Genomic DNA, 20,186 nt, shown 5'->3' with positions numbered 1-20,186 from the left:
GGAGACGGAACCAGACGGACAGAACATCGGCCCGGTTCTTTGGGAAAAGTTCGGATGTGTTCTGTTCGAACGTGGATAACACGTGACTGCGTGACAGAGCCGCTGGTAGGGCCGTTGGTCTCCATGGCAACCGAGGATTGTTTACGGAGTGGCCACGCCGCAGAGACGCCTGGATTACCGGAAAAAACCTTCTACAGGTGAGACCCCCCCACCCCCGCCCCCCGCGCGCGCAGATGAGTTTTTAAACGAGTCTGGTTCTAGCAAATCCGGTTCTGCTTTCACTGGTTCCGCTGCGGGTCGATGTTGAACCAGAAGGAAAAGCCGAGAAAAAAACAAAAACTACAGCGAAAAACCGACAAACGGCCGTAAAGAAAATGTTTCAAACCAAATGATTCATCGTGAACAGAAATATATATATATATACTATGGTCACCATAGTAACCTGTTTGAGACTCGAGCTAACGTGAGCCAGACCCTCTGCAGTCAGAGTTCAGCTCACCAGAACGAAAAAACCCAACAGGACCACACAGGTGGAAGCCCCGCCCCTTCCTGTCATGAGCTTCAGAACTGCTGATCCATCAGAAATCCTCTGATCCCTATGGCAGAAAACCAATATTAGATTCCCGTCCTCCACAGACCAGAACCACTGGCTCCACCGGTATTCAGCTGCTAGAGTACCGGCCAGGGTCCACTTTATGGCTGCTTAGTGTGGAAAAAAAGATTCTGATCAAATCCAAAAGCATCTGATGGGATTTTCTCTGAGAGTGAGATGACAGGAAGGATGGCAGAGGGCTGGACAGGACAGGAGACGGCTTAGGAGGAAACAGGAGGACCACAAGGAACACCTGACTCCAGAACCAGGGGTTCTGATCCGCATTGAACTCTCAGGTGTAAGCCTGGACTTGCTCTGTTGTCCTCAGCTGCTGGACCTCACCTGTCTCTCACACCTGTCCCTCACACCTGTCTCTCACACCTGTCCCTCACACCTGTCCCTCACACCTGTCCCTCACACCTGTCTCTCACACCTGTCTCTCACACCTGTCCCTCACACCTGTCTCTCACACCTGTCTCTCACACCTGTCTCTCACACCTGTCCCTCACACCTGTCCCTCACACCTGTCTCTCACACCTGTCCCTCACACCTGTCCCTCACACCTGTCCCTCACACCTGTCTCTCACACCTGTCCCTCACACCTGTCTCTCACACCTGTCCCTCACACCTGTCTCTCACACCTGGACCTCACCTGTCTCTCACACCTGGCCCTCACACCTGTCTCTCACACCTGTCCCTCACACCTGTCTCTCACACCTGGCCCTCACCTGTCTCTCACACCTGGCCCTCACACCTGTCTCTCACACCTGTCCCTCACACCTGTCTCTCACACCTGAACCTCACCTGTCTCACACCTGTGTCTTACCTGTGAGCTCAGCAAAGCGATGGCAGGAACGTCCAGACATGACCACGAGATGGCAGTGATGGCCAAACGCCAGCTGTCCCAGTGCTCGGATCCCGTGGAGAAACTCCGTCTGCAGTGTCTGATCAGGGGCTCGTCTGGGATCAAGGGTCTTGGCAGGTGAGCTCCACCCACTTTCCCCCTTTATCTCACCTGCCTGTGCTAGACTCACCTTACTGGTCTGATGAGGGTTTTGGGATGGCACACTTGAGCCGGTCTTCGCTGTTTCTGTCCTTAGAACCTTTAGAGTGATGGACGACAACCAGAACCGGTCTCTGGACTTAAAGGAGTTCTTGAAGGGTCTGAACGACTATGGGCTGCTGATGGAGAAGGAGGAGGCTGCCGCGCTCTTCCAGCACTTTGACCGTGATGGCAGCGGGACCATCAGTTTTGACGAGTTCCTCATTGCTCTTCGGGTACAAAACACCAACAAGGGGGGTAGTTTAATGTTTGGTCCAGGACCAGGCTGGTTTCTGGGTCCATAACGCTGGCTCTGCTTCCTGCAGCCTCCGATGTCCAGGGCTCGACTGGAGGTGGTCATGCAGGCCTTTCGAAAGATGGATAAGACGGGGGATGGGGTGATCACAGTGGAGGACCTGAGAGGAGTCTACAACGCCAAGTATCACCCCAAATACCAGAATGGAGAGTTGAGTGAAGATCAGGTGTTCAGGACCTTCCTGGACAGCTTTGACTCTCCGTATGACAAAGACGGGAAGGTACGAGAACACTTCCACCTCATGTTTCTTTGTAATGTTAGAACTAAAGTTCTTCAATCTGCTTAGAATTTAATACGGTACATGAGTTAAGAACAGGCCCGTGTCAAGAGAACCATCATTAATACAGTAGTAATATCAGACATCATAGAGAATATGACCTTTCTTATATAATGTTACATAGAACACAGGATCATCAACGTAGCCACCAGAGGGCCAGAGCCAGGGTCTAATCGTGCCGGTCCCAAGTCCGGACAAATCCAGACCAAAGGAGAAGAAGAACTACAGCGTTCCCTTGTTTTTCGCGGGAAATATGTTCTAAAAAGAACCCCTTATGGATTAAATCTGTGAAGCAGAATTCTAAGGCTGTAAAACTCCTCTCTACACACGTTCTAGATGTTTCTCAGACAGACATGAACATTTTCCCGCTTTTCTCTCGGGTTTCAAGGCTAAAAGTTCTAACCTTCATAGAAAAATACATCCAGGATTATAGAATGATGAAGATGAAGAACGCATTCTGTACAGGAGACAAAGCACGGAGGACATTGATTGACAAGGTCAACAGCCAATCAGAATGTAGAATACAATGTCCAGTAAGAAAAAGAAAAGCGTTAAACAGTGGAAGGAGAACGGCGACGCGGTGAGGGAACACAGCGTGTCAACCCTTTTTTATGGTTGGGTTCATTTGTGAAGCAGCAGCATGAAACCATCTGAAAGTTCAACACAAAACGTCAAAACACAAAACAACCTGACTGGGGGGGGCTGTGGTGGAGCAGTCCACCTCTGATTGGAGGATTGCAGGTTCCGTTCCTGTCCTGAAGTGTCCCTGGCAACCCCACCCTGTCCTGGTGGCGTTTGGCGTCAGTGTGTTCATGGGTGACTGGGACGGTGGCTGTAAAGCGCTGTAGATGTGGATCAAACCCAGAACAGACCTCATCAGCGAGGGACTCAGAGGAAGAAGAGTTTATTGTGGGGATGTTCTCACATAGCAGCGATTGTTCAGTGGAACACATTCAAACATTGGTCTTTATAGGTAGACCAACAGCCGACACGAGAGAACATTGGCTGATGTGGGAGGAGCCAGGAAGTTCCTGTTACCGAGCGAGTAAAAGACAAAGTAGAATCCAGGAGAACATGCTAATGCTTCGGTAGCTCTGAGGAGCTGATCAGTGTTCCTCAGAGCTCCATCACTAGAACTCAACTCTGTAACAAAATCTGCTCACTATCACTTCACTGCCTTCCCCCTCGTCTTCATCCTGGAAAAAACATCTCTTCATCTTCTCTCCTGATCTGCAGGTCACCAAAGAAGAGTTCATTGACTACTACAGTGGCGTGAGCGCATCCATCGACAGCGATGTCTACTTCATTCTCATGATGAGGAACGCCTGGAAGCTGTAAGCTTCATGGGATCTTCAGAGGATCTCCTAAAGATTTCAAGAGGATCATCAGAAGACTTTCCAAAGATTCCAGAGGATGGTTCCGGGATCTAGAGACTTTAAATGTCATGCATGGATCCTGAAATGATCTTCACAGGATGTTTGTAGGATTTCACAGGATTCTTAGGATATTTAGAGGACCCTCAAAGGATCTTCCCGGCTTTAGCAGAGGTTGTTTGTGGGATCCGAAGATCTTCCTCTCAGCTGAAGAAGGGTTGTTCTTCAGTCTCAGCGAGTGGTTCGGCCATGTTGACTAACTGAGTCTGTGGAGCTGAATGATAACAGTCTGTCAGTTTGATCACTTCTTTTTAGGGTTAATAAAGCAGCAATGTCTTGTGGACGGTGTCTCCATCATCAACCCGTGTCACACATGAGCTGTTCTTGACTCACACAGCAGCATTGTTCTCTGGTTGGGCCACAAACGGCTTCAGGTCTCCATGGTAACGGTGGCAGACTATACAAAGCCTCCTCTGACGGAGCTATAGGTGGGGGCGGGGTTGAACAACAAGGAAACACCCTCAGTTCCTGTCTAAAAACCAAACTGGATGACCCAGACGCCAACGCGGGGTCTTCGCTGTTGGTCAGCCAAGAGTTGGTTAGGAACCGGTTTTTGGAGCTGGAGATGGAAGACGCCCACAGAAATGTTACCAAGTCAGAAGCATCGACTGTATGTGAGAATTGGACCAAGAGAGTGTGGACCCCCCACCAAAAAAATGGCTTCAACCAAATGAAGTCAATTCAGTCGCCATTTTTCCCTGACACGGATGCCGCGGTGTTGGAACCAGACATCGTCAGGAAACAGTGATTGGTCCCAGTCGGTTTGAGTCATCGTTCCTATGGCAACCACTCTGACCAATTATGAGCGAGCTTGTATGAAGGCCACACCCCTACCACCTACACAAAATGTGAAATTAAAATCTTTCTGAACTACAAAAAAACATTAATTATAAAAAGAGGATCATCAAGAACTTATTAAAGAAGGTACCAGATCCAGAACGACTGAGGAACAGCTGTTTGGTTCTGTATAGAAATCTGTGGGATTTTTTGAGTACTTCCTGTTTGGAATGCCAAGGGGGAGGGGCCACTCAATCCAGATCTCAGATACAGTGAAAAGTCCAGATCTGGTTCCTGTCCACCTTCAGACAGCAGACGGTGTTCCTCCAGTGGAGACCCTTCAGTGCAGCTTTCAGCAGCAGGTTCCAGCAGCAGGATGTTTGCTCCATTAGAATTCCACAATAAAAGTACAAAATGATGCATCTTTGCTAAAAGCTCGTCTTCTGAAAGGTCCTCTATCAAAGGTTCCTTATCATGTTCCTCAGAGTCCAGTGAGCTGAGGAGTCTGAATGGATCCAAAAGGATGAAGAGTTGGTGGTTCCTGCAGGATCTCCTGTGAATGCTGAGAGAACATCCAGACCAGGAAGCAGATCTGCAGGACCGTGCTGTTGGTTCTCCAGGTGTCCGTCTGTCCACCAGGAGGTTCTGCTGCAGCTATTTGGTCCTGTAGAAGCTGGACATGGTGACGTAGGCCTCCTCTGGTTGGGTCGCTCTTAACTCCACGGGGCTGGCTGCGCTGCCTCCTTCTGGCAGGGGGGAGTCCTGCTGGTTCTGCTTCCTGGGTCCGTGGATGGAGGAGGCGGCGAGGTTCTGCCAGCTGTCTTCACTGTCAGATGAGGTCCTGCTGAGCAATGCAGAGACCTCCAGCTCCTCTGTGCTGACGCTGGTGGAGTTCCTGCAGTCAGAGCTCTGAGTGGAGCCCGGCTGGGGGCCGCTGGCCAGGAGCTCTTCGTCACGCACCGCTCGGTCCACCGGGTCCACGTTCAGGGAGCTGAACTCCTCAGGATTCAGGCTCAGCAGGAGACCCTGAAACAGTAGAGAACCGCTCGAGCTCCACCACTTGGTGGACGGCTTCATCGTCAGTGAAGAAGACTCACCTTGTGCTGTTTGCAGATCTGAACCAGAGTCTGCTTGGGATGTGGGATGATGGGCCAGATGAAGGTCAGAATTCTGCAGGAACAAAGGAGGAGTTCAGAGGAGAACCAGGTCTCAGACACGATCCTACCAACAGCGAAAACCTCCTACTGTTTCTTCCAGAAGATGAAGGCACTGGAGGTCACCCCCACCACCACCACCACCATCAAGCACACCGTGAGGATGTGCTCCATCTTCACCACAGGGGGATCTGCAGGAAGCACCCAGAGTGAGTCGTAGCTCCACTGTGGCTCCTTCAAGCCTGGAAGGCGTGTCTCACCCGCAGGACTGAGGAAGCTGACCGTCTCGCTCCATTCGCTCCAGCTGCCACGGAGAACACCGCAGGGGATGGAGCGTACCTTCACGTGGTACTGGGAGCGCGGGCGGAGGTGCTTCGTGTCAAACCGGATACAGTCCTGAGAGGAAACGTTTTGAATCTGCAGGAACACAGAACCCAAGGGTCATAAATACAGATCATCTGTAGAGGATCAGGAGGATCTGTAGAGGATCGGGAGGATCTTTAGAGGATCGGGAGGATCTTTAGAGGATCAGGAGGATCTGTAGAGGATCGGGAGGATCTTTAGAGGATCAGGAGGATCTGTAGAGGATCAGGAGGATCTTTAGAGGATCGGGAGGATCTGTAGAGGATCGGGAGGATCTTTAGAGGATCAGGAGGATCTTTTAGAGGATCAGGAGGATCTTTAGAGGATCGGGAGGATCTGTAGAGGATCAGGAGGATCTTTAGAGGATCAGGAGGATCTTTAGAGGATCGGGAGGATCTTTAGAGGATCAGGAGGATCTGTAGAGGATCGGGAGGATCTTTAGAGGATCAGGAGGATCTTTAGAGGATCAGGAGGATCTGTAGAGGATCGGGAGGATCTTTAGAGGATCAGGAGGATCTGTAGAGGATCGGGAGGATCTTTAGAGGATCGGGAGGATCTTTAGAGGATCGGGAGGATCTTTAGAGGATCAGGAGGATCTGTAGAGGATCGGGAGGATCTTTAGAGGATCGGGAGGATCTGTAGAGGATCGGGAGGATCTTTAGAGGATCGGGAGGATCTGTAGAGGATCGGGAGGATCTTTAGAGGATCAGGAGGATCTTTAGAGGATCAGGAGGATCTGTAGAGGATCGGGAGGATTTTTAGAGGATCAGGAGGATCTGTAGAGGATCGGGAGGATCTTTAGAGGATCGGGAGGATCTGTAGAGGATCGGGAGGATCTTTAGAGGATCAGGAGGATCTTTAGAGGATCAGGAGGATCTTTAGAGGATCAGGAGGATCTGTAGAGGATCAGGAGGATCTTTAGAGGATCAGGAGGATTTTTAAAATATCGGGAGGATCTTTAGAGGATCAGGAGGATCTTTAGAGGATCGGGAGGATCTTTAGAGGATCGGGAGGATCTGTAGAGGATCAGGAGGATCTTTAAAGGATCAGGAGGATCTTTAGAGGATCAGGAGGATCTGTAGAGGATCAGGAGGATCTGTAGAGGATCGGGAGGATCTTTAGAGGATCAGGAGGATCTTTAGAGGATCAGGAGGATCTGTAGAGGATCGGGAGGATCTTAAGAGGATCAGGAGGATCTGTAGAGGATCAGGAGGATCTTTAGAGGATCGGGAGGATCTTTTAGAGGATCAGGAGGATCTTTAGAGGATCGGGAGGATCTGTAGAGGATCAGGAGGATCTTTAGAGGATCAGGAGGATCTTTAGAGGATCGGGAGGATCTTTAGAGGATCGGGAGGATCTTTAGAGGATCAGGAGGATCTGTAGAGGATCGGGAGGATCTTTAGAGGATCAGGAGGATCTTTAGAGGATCAGGAGGATCTTTAGAGGATCGGGAGGATCTGTAGAGGATCAGGAGGATCTTTAGAGGATCAGAAGGAACTGTAGAGGATCTTCAGAGGATGAAAAGGGTCTTCAATGTATAAGGAGGGTCTTCAATGGATACACAGAAGATCAGGAGGATCTGTAGAGGATCTTCAGAGGATCTTCAGCGATGAAGACGGTCTTTAATGGAAATACAGAGGATCAGGAGGATCTTCAATGGATCAGGAGGATCTTTGGAGGTTTAGTAGTAGTAGTAACTTTATTTTTTCTAGCACCTTTCACAAATAAAATCACGAAGGTCTTTGCAGAGTAAAACAATGAGGGAAAGTACAACAGATTAAAACAACAAATAGAATAATTCAATGAATTTAAAGCTCTCTTGAAAAGCGTCTACAAAAGACTCAACATTGTCAGTCAGGCACAGCAATAGGGCGGTTTAGATGGATCTTTAGAGGATCAGGAGGATGTTTTAGTTGTTTTTCATCTCGATGTGGTTTTGCTTCATGGAGATCTGTAAACCCATCTGGTTCTTTTTTCCCATCAGGACATTCTTCCTGGTTTGCAGCTTCAGATCCCAGTCTGCTGTTAGACGGACAGAAATGAGCTGAAGGATCTTCTCACCAGATTCTGTCCTGCAGTCCAGATGTGCAGCTGGAACAGCTGGTTCTCCACCTTCAGATAGTCGTTCTGGTATGGAATCTCGATAAAGATGACCGTCTGGTTTGACTCCAGGTCAAAGGTGACATTGCACACCTGAGGACTCTTGGGTTTAACTGAAGAAGAGGAGGAGAAGAGAAGAGTGAAGACGTTCTGCAGATGGTGAGAGCAGCAGGAAGTGAAAACAGGTTACATGTGTTCTGACAGGAGGATCACTTCCTCCAGCAGGTGCTGCAGTGTTTACCTATTTTGGTCAGGTTCACCACGGAGGAGATGGGTCGTCCTCTCTGTAGGTGCACGGTCACGTTGACGGGCACCACCGGACTCAGATCCTCAGACCGGACTGTGTCTCCATCGGCCTCCACGCATTTCATCTTCTTGCCACTTTTGGTCCACTCGGAATAACTGACGGGAACAACAGGAAAATCTGTGAGGCCCAGAAGTTCTGACCCGCAGGAGGCCTCTGCAGCACATCCAACATCCGTACCACATGGTGGTCTTGACAACGGCGTTCCACTCCTCCTCCTCCTCCTCCTCATCCTCACTGCTGCTGCTGTCCGTCAGCAGCTGGCAGGTGACGTTGCATCCATGGATGGAGATGTGGGAGCTGCAGCTCATCTGGAGCTCTGCAGGGATCAAAGCACACCTGAACGTCACGCACGCGTCACATGACCACCGAGGAGGAGGTCCCGAGGAGTCAGTTCCCAAAAACAGCGTCGGTGCAGCCCCCCACCCCCACCCCTGTGGTTTGGTCTGACGCAGGAGAAGCTGCTTCCAGTCAGGACAGCTGGACCTGGACAGAACCTGCTTCTACGATCATCTTCATCTTCCGTCCATGGCTGCCCCCACCCCCACCCCCACCACCCAGAGTCTGCTTCAGTTTCTTTTCTGGGCTGCGTTCCTCTGAGTCTTCCTGCCTGCAGGTCTTCCGAATCTCGTTTAGAAGATCTGAGGAGAGCATGGACCTGCAGCTCCGGACCCCTGCTGACCCCCCAGATCTGACAAGTCTGGTTCTTCCCTTTAGGGTCAAAGTTCAGAACCTCAGAACATGAAGAAACATCTTCGTCTGCCTTCAGGAACCTTTTACCAGCACCAAGACCCACTGCTCCTCTTCGTCACTCTTCAAGTCTTCAGATGTTCACCTGAACTTCTGTCCTCACCTGAGTCTCCGTCTCCGCTCTGAGCCTGGCCTCCCGTCGCCATCATCAGCAGCAGCAGCAGCAGAGCGTCCGTCTTCCAGCCGAACGCCATCGTGTCACAAGTCCAGCTGCAGACGCAGCGACAGCTGAGAGCTGCTCTGTCAGCAGGAGGGGTGTGGCTTATGCAGAGGAAGCAGGCGGGCCGCTGGTTGAGGTCTGCGCTCACAGGAAGTTCTGCAAGTCACAAAACATTTCTGATCATCTGAGCTGCGAGCAATCAGCAGCTGGACCCCCCCAGACCTCCTGCAGGAGCTCCTGCTCCTCTGACCTCAGGCTGGAACAGGTCTTCTCTGGGGGGCCCAGATCACTCATTAGGGTCAGACGTGCACGTGGATGCACGTTGGATGGTCAGTGTGTCGAAAGAAGACAACAGAACCCCCTGAAGCCCCCACCTGCCAGAAGTATTCCTCTGCTGTACAGCCAGCCCTCGTGCACACTCCAGCCCTCGTGCACACTCCAGCCCTCGTGCACGCTCCAGCCCTTGTGCACGCTCCAGCCCTCGTGCACGCTTTAGTGGAAATGACGAGAAAATTCTCCATAAGTTCGTGAGCTTATCGTTGATGACCCCCCCAGCAAAAGTCTCTGTCTGTTTCCAGGTGAGTCATGGACCAATCACAGGCCATCATTTGGTCCCACTGCTGTCATTGTTTCTAAAAATACAGTCTGGACCTGCTGGAGATCAGAGATGGTTGTAAAAGAATCTTATCTCTTACAACCATCAGCTGCTCCACATGCAGCCGCCTGAGAGTCTAACCAGCAACCTCAACGCCACTTCCTGTCTGCGCCGCCGATGTGTGTTGTTCTCAAATGAGCACAGCTTTGCAAACACTGGAACCCGCAGCTCTGCAGCAGAAGCTGAGCTCTCCAGAGGAGGCCAGCAGGAGTGCTCCTCCTCCTCCTTCTCCTCCCACCTGCAGCTCCCGGCGCCGCCGCCTCTGCGTGGTTAGCCCCTCTGGAGAACCCTGCAGCTTTCATGTTACGCAGCACAGCATGCTGGGAAACGGGGCTGCAATGTGGCCTCAAGCTCTACCACAGGTGTAGCAGAAACAGGTTAGACCGACGCGTTGAGGTTTTTCATCTCACGGAGCTGCAGGAAACGCTGCTGCTGCACAGAACGTTCTGTTCAGACCCGAGGAACGCAGATCCGGATCAGTCCGGTCCGTGGAGGAGAAACGGAGGACCTCCTGACCTCCTTCCTCCTCCTCCTCCTCCTCACACATTTACCGACCAACTTCTCCAGGCTCAAAGTTTCCATAACAAACCAGGGCTGACCCGTCTCCTGGAGGCTCCAAGGAGCTGAAGTTGCTGCTTCTGCAGTAACCCCCCCCCCCCCCCCCCCCATGTGCCCCCTCCCCCGTCTGACCACAGGCTGAGGTTCATATCTCCGCTCAGTATCTCCGAGCTCCTGCTGCTGCGGTTTCATGACTTTGGTCACCTCCCTCTCAGGTTCTGACAGGAATCTGATGAAGCACCTGTTCACTGAAGTTCTGCGGTTCAGAACCCTGCCGGGTTCTCACGAGGGTGGGGGGTACAGCTGGGAATGACATCAGGAAAACAACACAGATGGTTCACAGATGGACCCCAACCAGAAAGAAGTTCTCCAGCACCTCCTTCACGCTGCCACAGGTTTGTGTTCTGACCCGATTCAAAGGCGGGCCATCCTCTCAGAACCAGCAGCGGACCTCTCTGGTTCTGTGGTTTCTCTCAGGCCTGAGAAGATCCTCCAGAAGATGCTTCAAACTCTCAGAGGCGTTGAACTTCTTCAGACTGTCGTAGTTTTAACTCCACTTATGAGTCGGGACTTTGTTTTGAAATCAGTCATGAGCTGAGGCTTTTATTTTGAAGGTGCATGCACAAACCTGAAAAGTGAACCTTCTTTTCCTGAAGATCCAGAAAACAATCTTCATGGTGGTGCAGAGCAATGAGGGTCATGTAGCTGGGGGTCAGAGTGACCCCCTCCCCCGATCAGATGGGTGGGGGTCAGGACGGCTTTTGGGAGGGCAGACGTTCTGGACTGAAGCTATCAGAGATGTGGAGAAGCTCATCACAAACATCTTCATGGTGAGAAGGTTCTGCCCGGTACGACCCGCACATGGATGAGGACCAGAGCCCCCCCAGTAAAGCAGAGCCCCCTCAGGACGTGGATGAGGCTTCACAGAAGACCAGCACCAGAGAGCCCAGAGGAGGCCACACCAGAACCAGAACCAGCAGCAGGAACGTCCTGTTCACCTTTGCTGCTCCTCGGGTTCTGAAGGTGATGCACGGCGTGCAGACGGAGCTCAGCTCGCGTCACCACATCCTCTTCCTCCCATCATGTCAACAAGCAGCTCACAGGAAGCTCCAAACCCTGCAGAACCGAGGCCTCGTGGGTTCAGTTCAGCCACGCTTCTACGTGGAGACCAGAATCCAGCAGTCCTGGTTTTGTCTGGACCAGAAGGGTTGATGGCCCCTTCAGGGTCTGTCCGGAATAAACAGCACCGATGAAGCACCAGCAGGTCAGAAGAGAACATCTAACAGAACCCAAGAGGGTGAAGCAGCAGAAGAGCAGAGTTTGTCACATCGGTGGTCTGGACCCGGTCCTCCTTCGTCAAGATGATGCTCCTCCAACACTTTGGTTTCTAGTGATTTTTCAGTGTAGCACCTCCTGCCCAAGGCCCGTCACACCATGAGACCACGAAGGGGGGGGTGTGTGTGTGTGTGATGGCCTCTGAGAGCCGTCAGTGTGGAGAACCAGATCTGCTGCTTTGAAGAAGTGGACTCATGGAGGTTCTGGTGCTTCTCTGTTGTGAAGGTGGTTGAAGGAAGCTCCTGCTGAGAACACAGGGGGGGACCAGGAGCCGCGCTGTGGGACGGGTTTCACTTTCATCATCTGAGCAGCAGGTAAACCGCAGCAAACTCACAGCTGCTGCCGTCCGTGGGAACCAGCCCAGCCCTGAAGTCTCAGACAGTTCTCGAAAACCAAATCCAGCAGGTCCTGCAGGTCCAGCAGGTCCACATCCAGTGCACGTCATCTGCAAAAGTCCTCTCTGAGAAGGGGAGCAGGACTTCCTGCTTGGGTTTGGTGGACAGACCGTGTCGTGTCGGTGATGCTGCAGACACAGCAGAGATCCTGCGTCCACCAGGGTTCTCCTTTGGTTTCTCTGCAGGCTCATGGTTCTCCTCCATGAAGGTCTCTGGAACCTTCTACCCCAGGAAACAATAAATCACATCTGTACGTACATGTGTGTCTACGATCTTGGGGGTCGGTGGAAGCTCTTCTTTGGGCTCGGGGGTAGGCAGTAGACATTGACACCCCAGGCAGGGATCTTCCATGAATTCCATGACTATGATTCATGTTTACTTTCAGTTACTGGAATGGAGCCCATTGAGACGACTATTGTTGTAAATATTAAACAATAAAAAATAGAATTGAATTGTTGTAGCTGTTAGCATGTAGCTATTGGCACTGAGTTATTAGCATATAGCTGTTAGCATGTAGCTATTGGCACTGAGTTATTAGCATATAGCTGTTAGCATGTAGCTATTGGCACTGAGTTATTAGCATATAGCAGTTAGCATGTAGCTATTGGCACTGAGTTATTAGCATATAGCTGTTAGCATGTAGCTATTGGCACTGAGTTATTAGCATATAGCTGTTAGCATGTTGCTATTGGCACTGAGTTATTAGCATATAGCTGTTAGCATGTAGCTATTGGCACTGAGTTATTAGCATATAGCTGTTAGCATGTAGCTATTGGCAATGAGTTATTAGCATATAGCTGCTAGCATGTAGCTATTGGCACTGAGTTATTAGCATATAGCTGTTAGCATGTAGCTATTGGCACTGAGTTATTAGCATAAAGGAGTTAGCATGTAGCTATTGGCACTGAGTTATTAGCATATAGCTGTTAGCATGTAGCTATTGGCACTGAGTTATTAGCATATAGCTGTTAGCATGTAGCTATTGGCACTGAGTTATTAGCATATAGCAGTTAGCATGTAGCTATTGGCACTGAGTTATTAGCATATAGCTGTTAGCATGTAGCTATTGGCACTGAGTTATTAGCATATAGCTGCTAGCATGTAGCTATTGGCACTGAGTTATTAGCATATAGCTGTTAGCATGTAGCTATTGGCACTGAGTTATTAGCATATAGCTGTTAGCATGTAGCTATTGGCACTGAGTTATTAGCATATAGCTGTTAGCATGTAGCTATTGGCACTGAGTTATTAGCATATAGCAGTTAGCATGTAGCTATTGGCACTGAGTTATTAGCATATAGCTGTTAGCATGTAGCTATTGGCACTGAGTTATTAGCATATAGCTGTTAGCATGTAGCTATTGGCACTGAGTTATTAGCATATAGCTGTTAGCATGTAGCTATTGGCACTGAGTTATTAGCATATAGCTGTTAGCATGTAGCTATTGGCACTGAGTTATTAGCATATAGCTGTTAGCATGTAGCTATTGGCACTGAGTTATTAGCATATAGCTGTTAGCATGTAGCTATTGGCACTGAGTTATTAGCATATAGCTGTTAGCATGTAGCTATTGGCACTGAGTTATTAGCATATAGCTGTTATATTGTACAACGGTTTTTGTATGTGAAGCTGCTTTAAGGAAAAACCACAAAACAGCTTTTCAACCTTCATCTGTCAAACATTTTACTTTAAAGGGAAAGTTTTCTGGTGGAACCAGAACCAGACAACAAACAAATTTCAGGATTTTTCACTTGGTATTTGCTCAAAACAGCAAACCGTGTGATTCTTCACACAACAGTCAGACAAACAGGATCAGACTAAAAGCCTCGGATTCAAACCAAGAAGATGACGGACTTTCATGAAGCCCCGTCTGCCCCCCCCCCCCATCAAAACACCCTTCACCCCTGAAAAAAACAAAACAGGATTTGCACAAAGAAAGTGAACTAATGTGACCAGGTCACAAATGTTTTCATATTAAAATGTTTTCTTTCCCCTAGAAAAGTAAAAACTGCTTCAAGGATCAGGACGTCTTCATTTCTGAGCCTCCCTAAACGCCTCACAGCTGAAGATAAAAAGAAACGCTGGTTCAAAGACGGAGCGATCGGTTAAAGCAACATTCTTCTCTGGTTGGTCAGCTCTCATTAGGCTCCTCCCACCACTCTGCTGTTGGTAAAACTCTGAAAGCTAAGCAGCAGCTTGAGCTGAAGTAACGGCAGGCTCAGAAGCGGCCTGTAGGGGGCAGGCGTGGACTGTTGGGGACCCGCTGAGACCAGCAGGGCGGCACCGTCTCAGCTACAGAAACTATCTGTGATGTCACACTGAGGGTTCTACCCTGCAGCGTTCTGACAGACGCTCTGACATCCATACGTTCTCTGTAGAACGCTTCGCGTTTGAGAGGAAGACACCAACAAAGATCCGTTTTTTGGCAGCAGCTGAGCATAAATCCTGTTTTTCTCACTTCTGTCCCCCGGCCCCTTCTGACCTTTGTCAGATCCAAAGGGAACAGAACCTGGATCCTTCAGGACTTTGGGGGAACAATAAAGAAGTTCTGATGGACTTGTAGTGGTGGGGGCCTTGGACAGAGTACAGGACAGGATCTGTCCTCGGGAGCACCTGCAGGGTCCGTCACACCCTGACCAGGAAGTCGATGCCGAGCGAGGCGGGAATGTGCAGCGCGTCCAGACTCAGAGCGGACGGCGCGTACGGGAACAACACCGGGAAGGTGAACTTGGTATCCAGCAGGAGCTGGGGGGGGTCGTTCCTCTCCTGGAGGCGGTTCTGGACACAAAGGAAAGCAAAGGTCAGTCATATAGCAACTGTAACCATGGCGACCAGGAAGGAGGGGCTCCTCTACCCAGGAGGACCTGCTTCTTCCCCTGGAGATCAAAGGTCAGGACCCTTCAGCGCTCACTCTCCAGGTGAGCTCACCTGTCAGCAGCCGCTCATCAACATTCAACATGTTGGAGGTTCGGAGGACAGAGGAGGGTCAGGGAGAACTTTGGAGAGTCTGGGAGGAGGAGGCTCCGCCCCCCATTCTTAAGAAACCCACCTGGATGCCTCTGATGAAGGAGACGGTGACCCGCTCCTCAAACTCGTTCAGAGGCGTGTACAGGTTCAGGATCTTCACGATCTGGAGGAGAACACACAAGAACATTACATGGAGAGCAGGCAGGTTGTTGGTTCAAATCCAGGTCATGCAAACAGGAAGCCAGGATCCGAAGGTGGAACGTCTGGAACGTTCTTTGGCGTTCTCCTGAAGCCAGTTCTACCTCTGAAGCCGTCCAGCAGACGGAGCAGAAGCCTCACAAACAACCCGCACTTCACTGCACTGAACACTGGGGGCGCCGCTCAGAAAGATGGAGGGTCACTCTGACCCAGGGTCACAGCTTATGACATCAAAGAGGAACACGCCCCTCCCCCAGCTGTAAGGAGTGAGGAGGACCTGCTGCGTGGTGAGCGCGGTGCAGAGCGTGCAGATGGCCTCGGCGTCCTGCGTGGTCTTCTTCTTGACCTGCAGCAGCTGCGCCGCCTGGATGATGGGCTCCAGCGTGGCGGCGGCTTTGCTCTGGAGCAGGTTGTTGGCTCGAAGCCACTCCTCCATCTGGCTGGTGTTGTACCTGGAAGCCAAACATCACCGTCAGCACCACCCGTTACACCCATTCAAAACGGCCTCTCTCTCCAGGGCCAGGAGAACAAATGGGGGGGGTGACACGGAGGAGGCGGGGCTACCTGAGCTGCATGCCGGTGCTCCATGAGCAGACGTCCTTGCGCAGCAGCAGGTTGTTGAGCGTGTTGGCGTTGATGCAGCTGAACAGCTGCCGCACCACCTGCCCGATGATCTCAGGATCCAGCCCGTGTTCCTGCATGACGGCGTGGAACTGCCCCAGCTGCCGGATCAGCGCCTCCAGGGTGTAGCTGCTGGGCCCGTCGTCGGTGTCCATGCTGTGCGAGCGGTTCCGGTAGCCCATGGGCTTCACGCCCGCCAGGCTGGGGATGCTCTCGCTCTCCAACATGGCCGACACTGCAGGAGAGACAAACGCGGAGGCGGAGTCAGAAACAATCAGCTGTAGATCAAAGCCACCAAACATCCGAGACGCGAACGACGTCAACTGACCAACTCAAGCCGGATTCAGGAGAACCTGCAGCTAAAGACCTTTAGACGAACACAGGTCACCAAACGCTTCACGTTCTCCACAGAAACGTTCTCCACGGAGACGTTCTCCAGAACAACGTTCTCCAGAACAACGTTCTCCAGAAAGACGAGGTTTAGTGTTCTTCAAAAATACGTTCTCCACAGAGACGTTCCCAGAAAGACGTTCTCCATAGAGGCGAGGTTTAGTGTTCTTCAGAAATACGTTCTCCGCAGAGACGTTCTCCAGAAAGACGTTCTCAAGAAAGACGAGGTTTAGTGTTCTTCAGAAATACGTTCTCCGCAGAGACGTTCTCCAGAAAGACGTTCTCCACAGAGACGAGATTTAGTGCTCTCCAAAAAGGCATTCTCCACAGAGATGTTCTCCACAGAGACGTTCTCCAGAAAGACGTTCTCCAGAGACGTTCTCCACAGAGACAAGATTTAGTGTTCTCCAAAAAGGCATTCTCCACAGAGATGTTCTCCACAAAGACGTTCTCCATAAAGACGTTCTCCACAGAGACGAGATTTAGTGTTCTCCAAAAAGGCATTCTCCACAGAGATGTTCTCCACAGAGACGTTCTCCAGAGACGTTCTCCACAGAGACGCTCTCCAGAACAAGTTCTCCAGAACAACGTTCTCCAGAAAGACGAGGTTTAGTGTTCTTCAAAAATACGTTCTCCACAGAGACGTTCTCCACAGAGACGTTCCCAGAAAGACGTTCTCCATAGAGGCAAGGTTTAGTGTTCTTCAGAAATACGTTCTCCACAGAGACGTTCTCCAGAAACAACGTTCTCCAGAAAGACGAGGCTTAGTGTTCTTCAAAAATACGTTCTCCACAGAGACGTTCTCCATAAAGGCGAGGTTTAATGTTCTCCAGAGAGACGTTCTCCACAGAGCCATTCTCCAGAACAACGTTCTCCAGAAAGACGAGGTTTAGTTTTTCTTCAAAAATACGTTCTCCACAGAGACGTTCTCCAGAACAACGTTCTCCAGAAAGACGAGGCTTAGTGTTCTTCAAAAATACGTTCTCCACAGAGACGTTCTCCATAGAGGCGAGGTTTAATGTTCTCCAGAGAGACGTTCTCCACAGAGACGTTCCCAGATAGACGTTCTCCATAGAGGCGAGATTTAGTGTTCTTCAGAAATACGTTCTCCACAGAAACGTTCTCCAGAGAGACGTTCTCCATAGAGGTGAGGTTTGGTGGTCTTCAGAAATACGTTCTCCACAGAGACGTTCTCCAGAACAACGTTCTCCAGAAAGACGAGGCTTAGTGTTCTTCAAAAATACGTTCTCCACAGAGACGTTCTCCATAAAGGCGAGGTTTAATGTTCTCCAGAGAGACGTTCTCCACAGAGACGTTCTCCAGAACAACTTTCTCCAGAACAACGTTCTCCAGAAAGACGAGGTTTAGTGTTCTTCAAAAATACGTTCTCCACAGAGACGTTCCCAGAAAGACGTTCTCCATAGAGGCGAGGTTTAGTGTTCTTCAGAAATACGTTCTCCACAGAGACGTTCTCCAGAACAACGTTCTCCAGAAAGACGAGGCTTAGTGTTCTTCAAAAATACGTTCTCCACAGAGACGTTCTCCATAAAGGCGAGGTTTAATGTTCTCCAGAGAGACGTTCTCCACAGAGACGTTCTCCAGAACAACTTTCTCCAGAACAACGTTCTCCAGAAAGACGAGGTTTAGTGTTCTTCAAAAATACGTTCTCCACAGAGACGTTCCCAGAAAGACGTTCTCCATAGAGGCGAGGTTTAGTGTTCTTCAGAAATACGTTCTCCACAGAGATGTTCTCCAGAACAACGTTCTCCAGAAAGACGAGGCTTAGTGTTCTTCAAAAATACGTTCTCCACAAAGACGTTCTCCATAGAGGCGAGGTTTAGTGTTCTCCAGAGAGACGTTCTCCACAGAGACGTTCTCCAGAACAACTTTCTCCAGAACAACGTTCTCCAGAAAGACGAGGTTTAGTGTTCTTCAAAAATACGTTCTCCACAGAGACGTTCCCAGAAAGACGTTCTCCATAGAGGCGAGGTTTAGTGTTCTTCAGAAATACGTTCTCCACAGAGACGTTCTCCAGAACAACGTTCTCCAGAAAGACGAGGCTTAGTGTTCTTCAAAAATACGTTCTCCACAGAGACGTTCTCCATAGAGGCGAGGTTTAATGTTCTCCAGAACAACGTTCTCCACAGAGACGTTCTCCAGAACAACGTTCTCCAGAAAGACGAGGTTTAGTGTTCTTCAAAAATACGTTCTCCACAGAGACGTTCTCCACAGAGACGTTCTCCAGCAAGACAAGGTTTAGTGCTCTCCACAGAGACGTTCTCCATAGAGGATGACTGGACCCGGGTGGGCGGAGCTTACCGATCATGGGCTGGATGATGCCTTCGGCCACCTTGATGAGCTGCTGGTAGATCTGGATGGACAGGTCGCTCAGCACCTGCCGGTACTCGGCCAGGTCAAAGTTCTTCAGGCAGTGCTCGTTCTGCTTGGCAGTGTTCTGGGTCATGAAGGCCTGAGGAGCAGAGACACCAGGACTCAGGTAACGGGAGGGGGTGGGGCGGGCAGGCGCAGGGGGCGGGGCTCACCTCGTCTCCGCTGTACTGCTTCAGGCAGTGCAGCAGTCGGCTGGTGTTGGCGAGCCAGAAGGAGATCATCTCGAAGTCCTCGTTGTTTTTCTGCAGAACCGCAGAGAGCGGGTCAGAACCGGTTACTCAGTGTGTGCGCGAGCGTGTGCGGACCGCTCACCTTCAGGACCTTCTTGATGGTGTTGATGGTGGAGGTGAGAAGAGACTCCACCTTCTGGTCGTCGTTGACGTGGTCGGCGTGGCGGATGCACATGAAGAGGATGTAGGCGGGCAGACACGGGACGGTGGCGGACACCGAGCTGGGCCGCACGTCTGCACACAAACACACTGGTGAGGAGGCGGAGCTTCGACAGGAGGCAGGGCCCCACTCAGCAAACAGAGGAGCTGGGAGGGGGTCACCCCTGAAGGTGTTTTCCTCTTTCTCCTCTTCATCAACCTCATCCTTACCGTTTGAGTAGCCTAGCGGTAAAACCTGCAGATGAACGGCTGCTGTTCTAAATGTGGCCCCGCCCCTCAGGACAGGGATCTAAGCCCCGCCCACAGACTGACCTGAGATCAGAGCCTTGATTAGGCGGGCTTCATCCTCCTTGCTGTACTCCAGCATGCCATCGAAGTCTTTCTCCTTCCTCTGGACGGTCACCTGCCGGCTCAGCTCGGGTCTGGAGCTGGCGCCCTGAGCGGCGACGGCGGCTGGAATGCAGACAGGCGGCGTGAGACAAGGCTGGCGTCACCTCTGACCTGCTGCCTCTTGCTGCTCGGCTACCTTCTAGCTCCTGGACCTTCTTCATGTAAATCCTCAGCTGCTTCTTCAGCTTCCTCTCGTTCTTCTCCAGCTTCTCCACCAGCTCCTTTAGATCCTGTCGGCACACGTCACACACGTCAGAGGAACCTGCAGGTCAGCCGTGGCGCCGGCAGCAGCCGCACGCGCCCTCACCAGGTTGTCGTTGGTGAGCCTGGTGATCTCCTGCTGCACGCTGTACTCCACCCGCGCCTCCGGGGACAGAGAGGAGGTGTAGTTGAGGATCTCCTGCTTCTTCTCCAGGTCGTCCTTCAGCAGCTCGATCTGCGTGTGCAGAGCCTCCAGCTCGTCCCGATGCGTCCGCGACTGAGACTGCAGCTGCGCCTCCAGCAGCCTGGAGACCGGAGAGGACAGGGTTCACCGTTCCGTTCTGACAGCAGAACACGGCTGCTCAGAACCCCGGTCTGATCCCGACACAGCAGGTCAAGCTGCAGCCAAACCACATCGTCTGCAAAGA

At 51.1% G+C, this 20,186-nt stretch overlaps 3 protein-coding genes across 5 annotated transcripts in view; 1 reads left to right on the top strand and 2 right to left on the bottom strand.

The window, feature by feature from the left end:
• The first annotated feature begins 37 nt into the window (after positions 1–37).
• Positions 38–3,941, top strand: capslb (calcyphosine-like b). Of its 2 annotated transcripts, none has more exons than XM_004084431.5 (5): positions 38–197; positions 1,431–1,574; positions 1,693–1,870; positions 1,961–2,170; positions 3,464–3,941. In XM_004084431.5, the coding sequence occupies exons 1-5, from the start codon at positions 55–57 to the stop codon at positions 3,563–3,565; spliced, it is 777 nt and encodes a 258-aa protein (XP_004084479.2). In that variant the 5' UTR covers positions 38–54; the 3' UTR covers positions 3,566–3,941. The 2 variants fall into 2 exon arrangements, with proteins under 2 accessions (XP_004084479.2, XP_020555482.1); XM_020699823.3 differs by lacking the exon at positions 3,464–3,941 and adding an exon at positions 2,352–2,525.
• On the bottom strand, positions 2,206–10,041 carry il7r (interleukin 7 receptor). The gene is made up of 9 exons (XM_078956412.1): positions 9,643–10,041; positions 9,212–9,424; positions 8,539–8,677; positions 8,296–8,456; positions 8,016–8,167; positions 5,852–6,008; positions 5,683–5,782; positions 5,535–5,607; positions 2,206–5,463 (listed from the first exon to the last, which is right to left on the bottom strand). Exons 2-9 carry the CDS (start codon positions 9,300–9,302, stop codon positions 5,092–5,094), a joined length of 1,245 nt encoding a protein of 414 aa, XP_078812538.1. The 5' UTR covers positions 9,303–9,424; positions 9,643–10,041; the 3' UTR covers positions 2,206–5,091.
• A 3,827-nt stretch (positions 10,042–13,868) lies between these two features.
• myo5b (myosin VB) overlaps positions 13,869–20,186 on the bottom strand; it is a 32,522-nt gene continuing 26,204 nt past the window's right edge. For both annotated transcript variants that reach the window (XM_023960845.2, XM_023960846.2), the window contains exons 30-39: positions 19,865–20,063; positions 19,694–19,787; positions 19,480–19,620; positions 19,091–19,242; positions 18,931–19,020; positions 18,707–18,857; positions 15,941–16,232; positions 15,654–15,828; positions 15,261–15,341; positions 13,869–14,989 (exon numbers count right to left, since the gene is read on the bottom strand). In XM_023960845.2, the coding sequence (XP_023816613.1) occupies positions 14,837–14,989; positions 15,261–15,341; positions 15,654–15,828; positions 15,941–16,232; positions 18,707–18,857; positions 18,931–19,020; positions 19,091–19,242; positions 19,480–19,620; positions 19,694–19,787; positions 19,865–20,063 (1,528 nt within the window). In that variant the 3' untranslated portion in view covers positions 13,869–14,836. The remainder of the gene's footprint in view (positions 14,990–15,260; positions 15,342–15,653; positions 15,829–15,940; positions 16,233–18,706; positions 18,858–18,930; positions 19,021–19,090; positions 19,243–19,479; positions 19,621–19,693; positions 19,788–19,864; positions 20,064–20,186) is intronic.

This window comes from Oryzias latipes, chromosome 12 (assembly GCF_053564925.1).
Source record: "Oryzias latipes strain Hd-rR chromosome 12, Olatipes_Hd-rR_3.1".
Lineage (NCBI taxonomy): Eukaryota > Metazoa > Chordata > Actinopteri > Beloniformes > Adrianichthyidae > Oryzias > Oryzias latipes.
Note: the sequence above shows the minus strand (reverse complement) of the source record. Positions and strands in the feature narration are given on the sequence as shown.

Excerpts from the sequence above, each read along its gene's own strand:
- capslb (XM_004084431.5), top strand. The coding sequence starts at position 55 with ATGTGTTCTGTTCGAACGTGGATAACACGTGACTGCGTGACAGAGCCG. Across the intron at positions 1,575-1,692 it reads GGGATCAAGGGTCTTGGCAG|AACCTTTAGAGTGATGGACG; the intron begins GTGAGCTCCACC and ends TTCTGTCCTTAG. Across the intron at positions 2,171-3,463 it reads CGTATGACAAAGACGGGAAG|GTCACCAAAGAAGAGTTCAT; the intron begins GTACGAGAACAC and ends CCTGATCTGCAG.
- il7r (XM_078956412.1), bottom strand. The coding sequence starts at position 9,302 with ATGGCGTTCGGCTGGAAGACGGACGCTCTGCTGCTGCTGCTGCTGATG. Across the intron at positions 6,009-8,015 it reads GGACTGCAGGACAGAATCTG|ATTCAAAACGTTTCCTCTCA; the intron begins GTGAGAAGATCC and ends GTGTTCCTGCAG. Across the intron at positions 5,608-5,682 it reads TTCATCTTCTGGAAGAAACA|AATTCTGACCTTCATCTGGC; the intron begins GTAGGAGGTTTT and ends TTGTTCCTGCAG.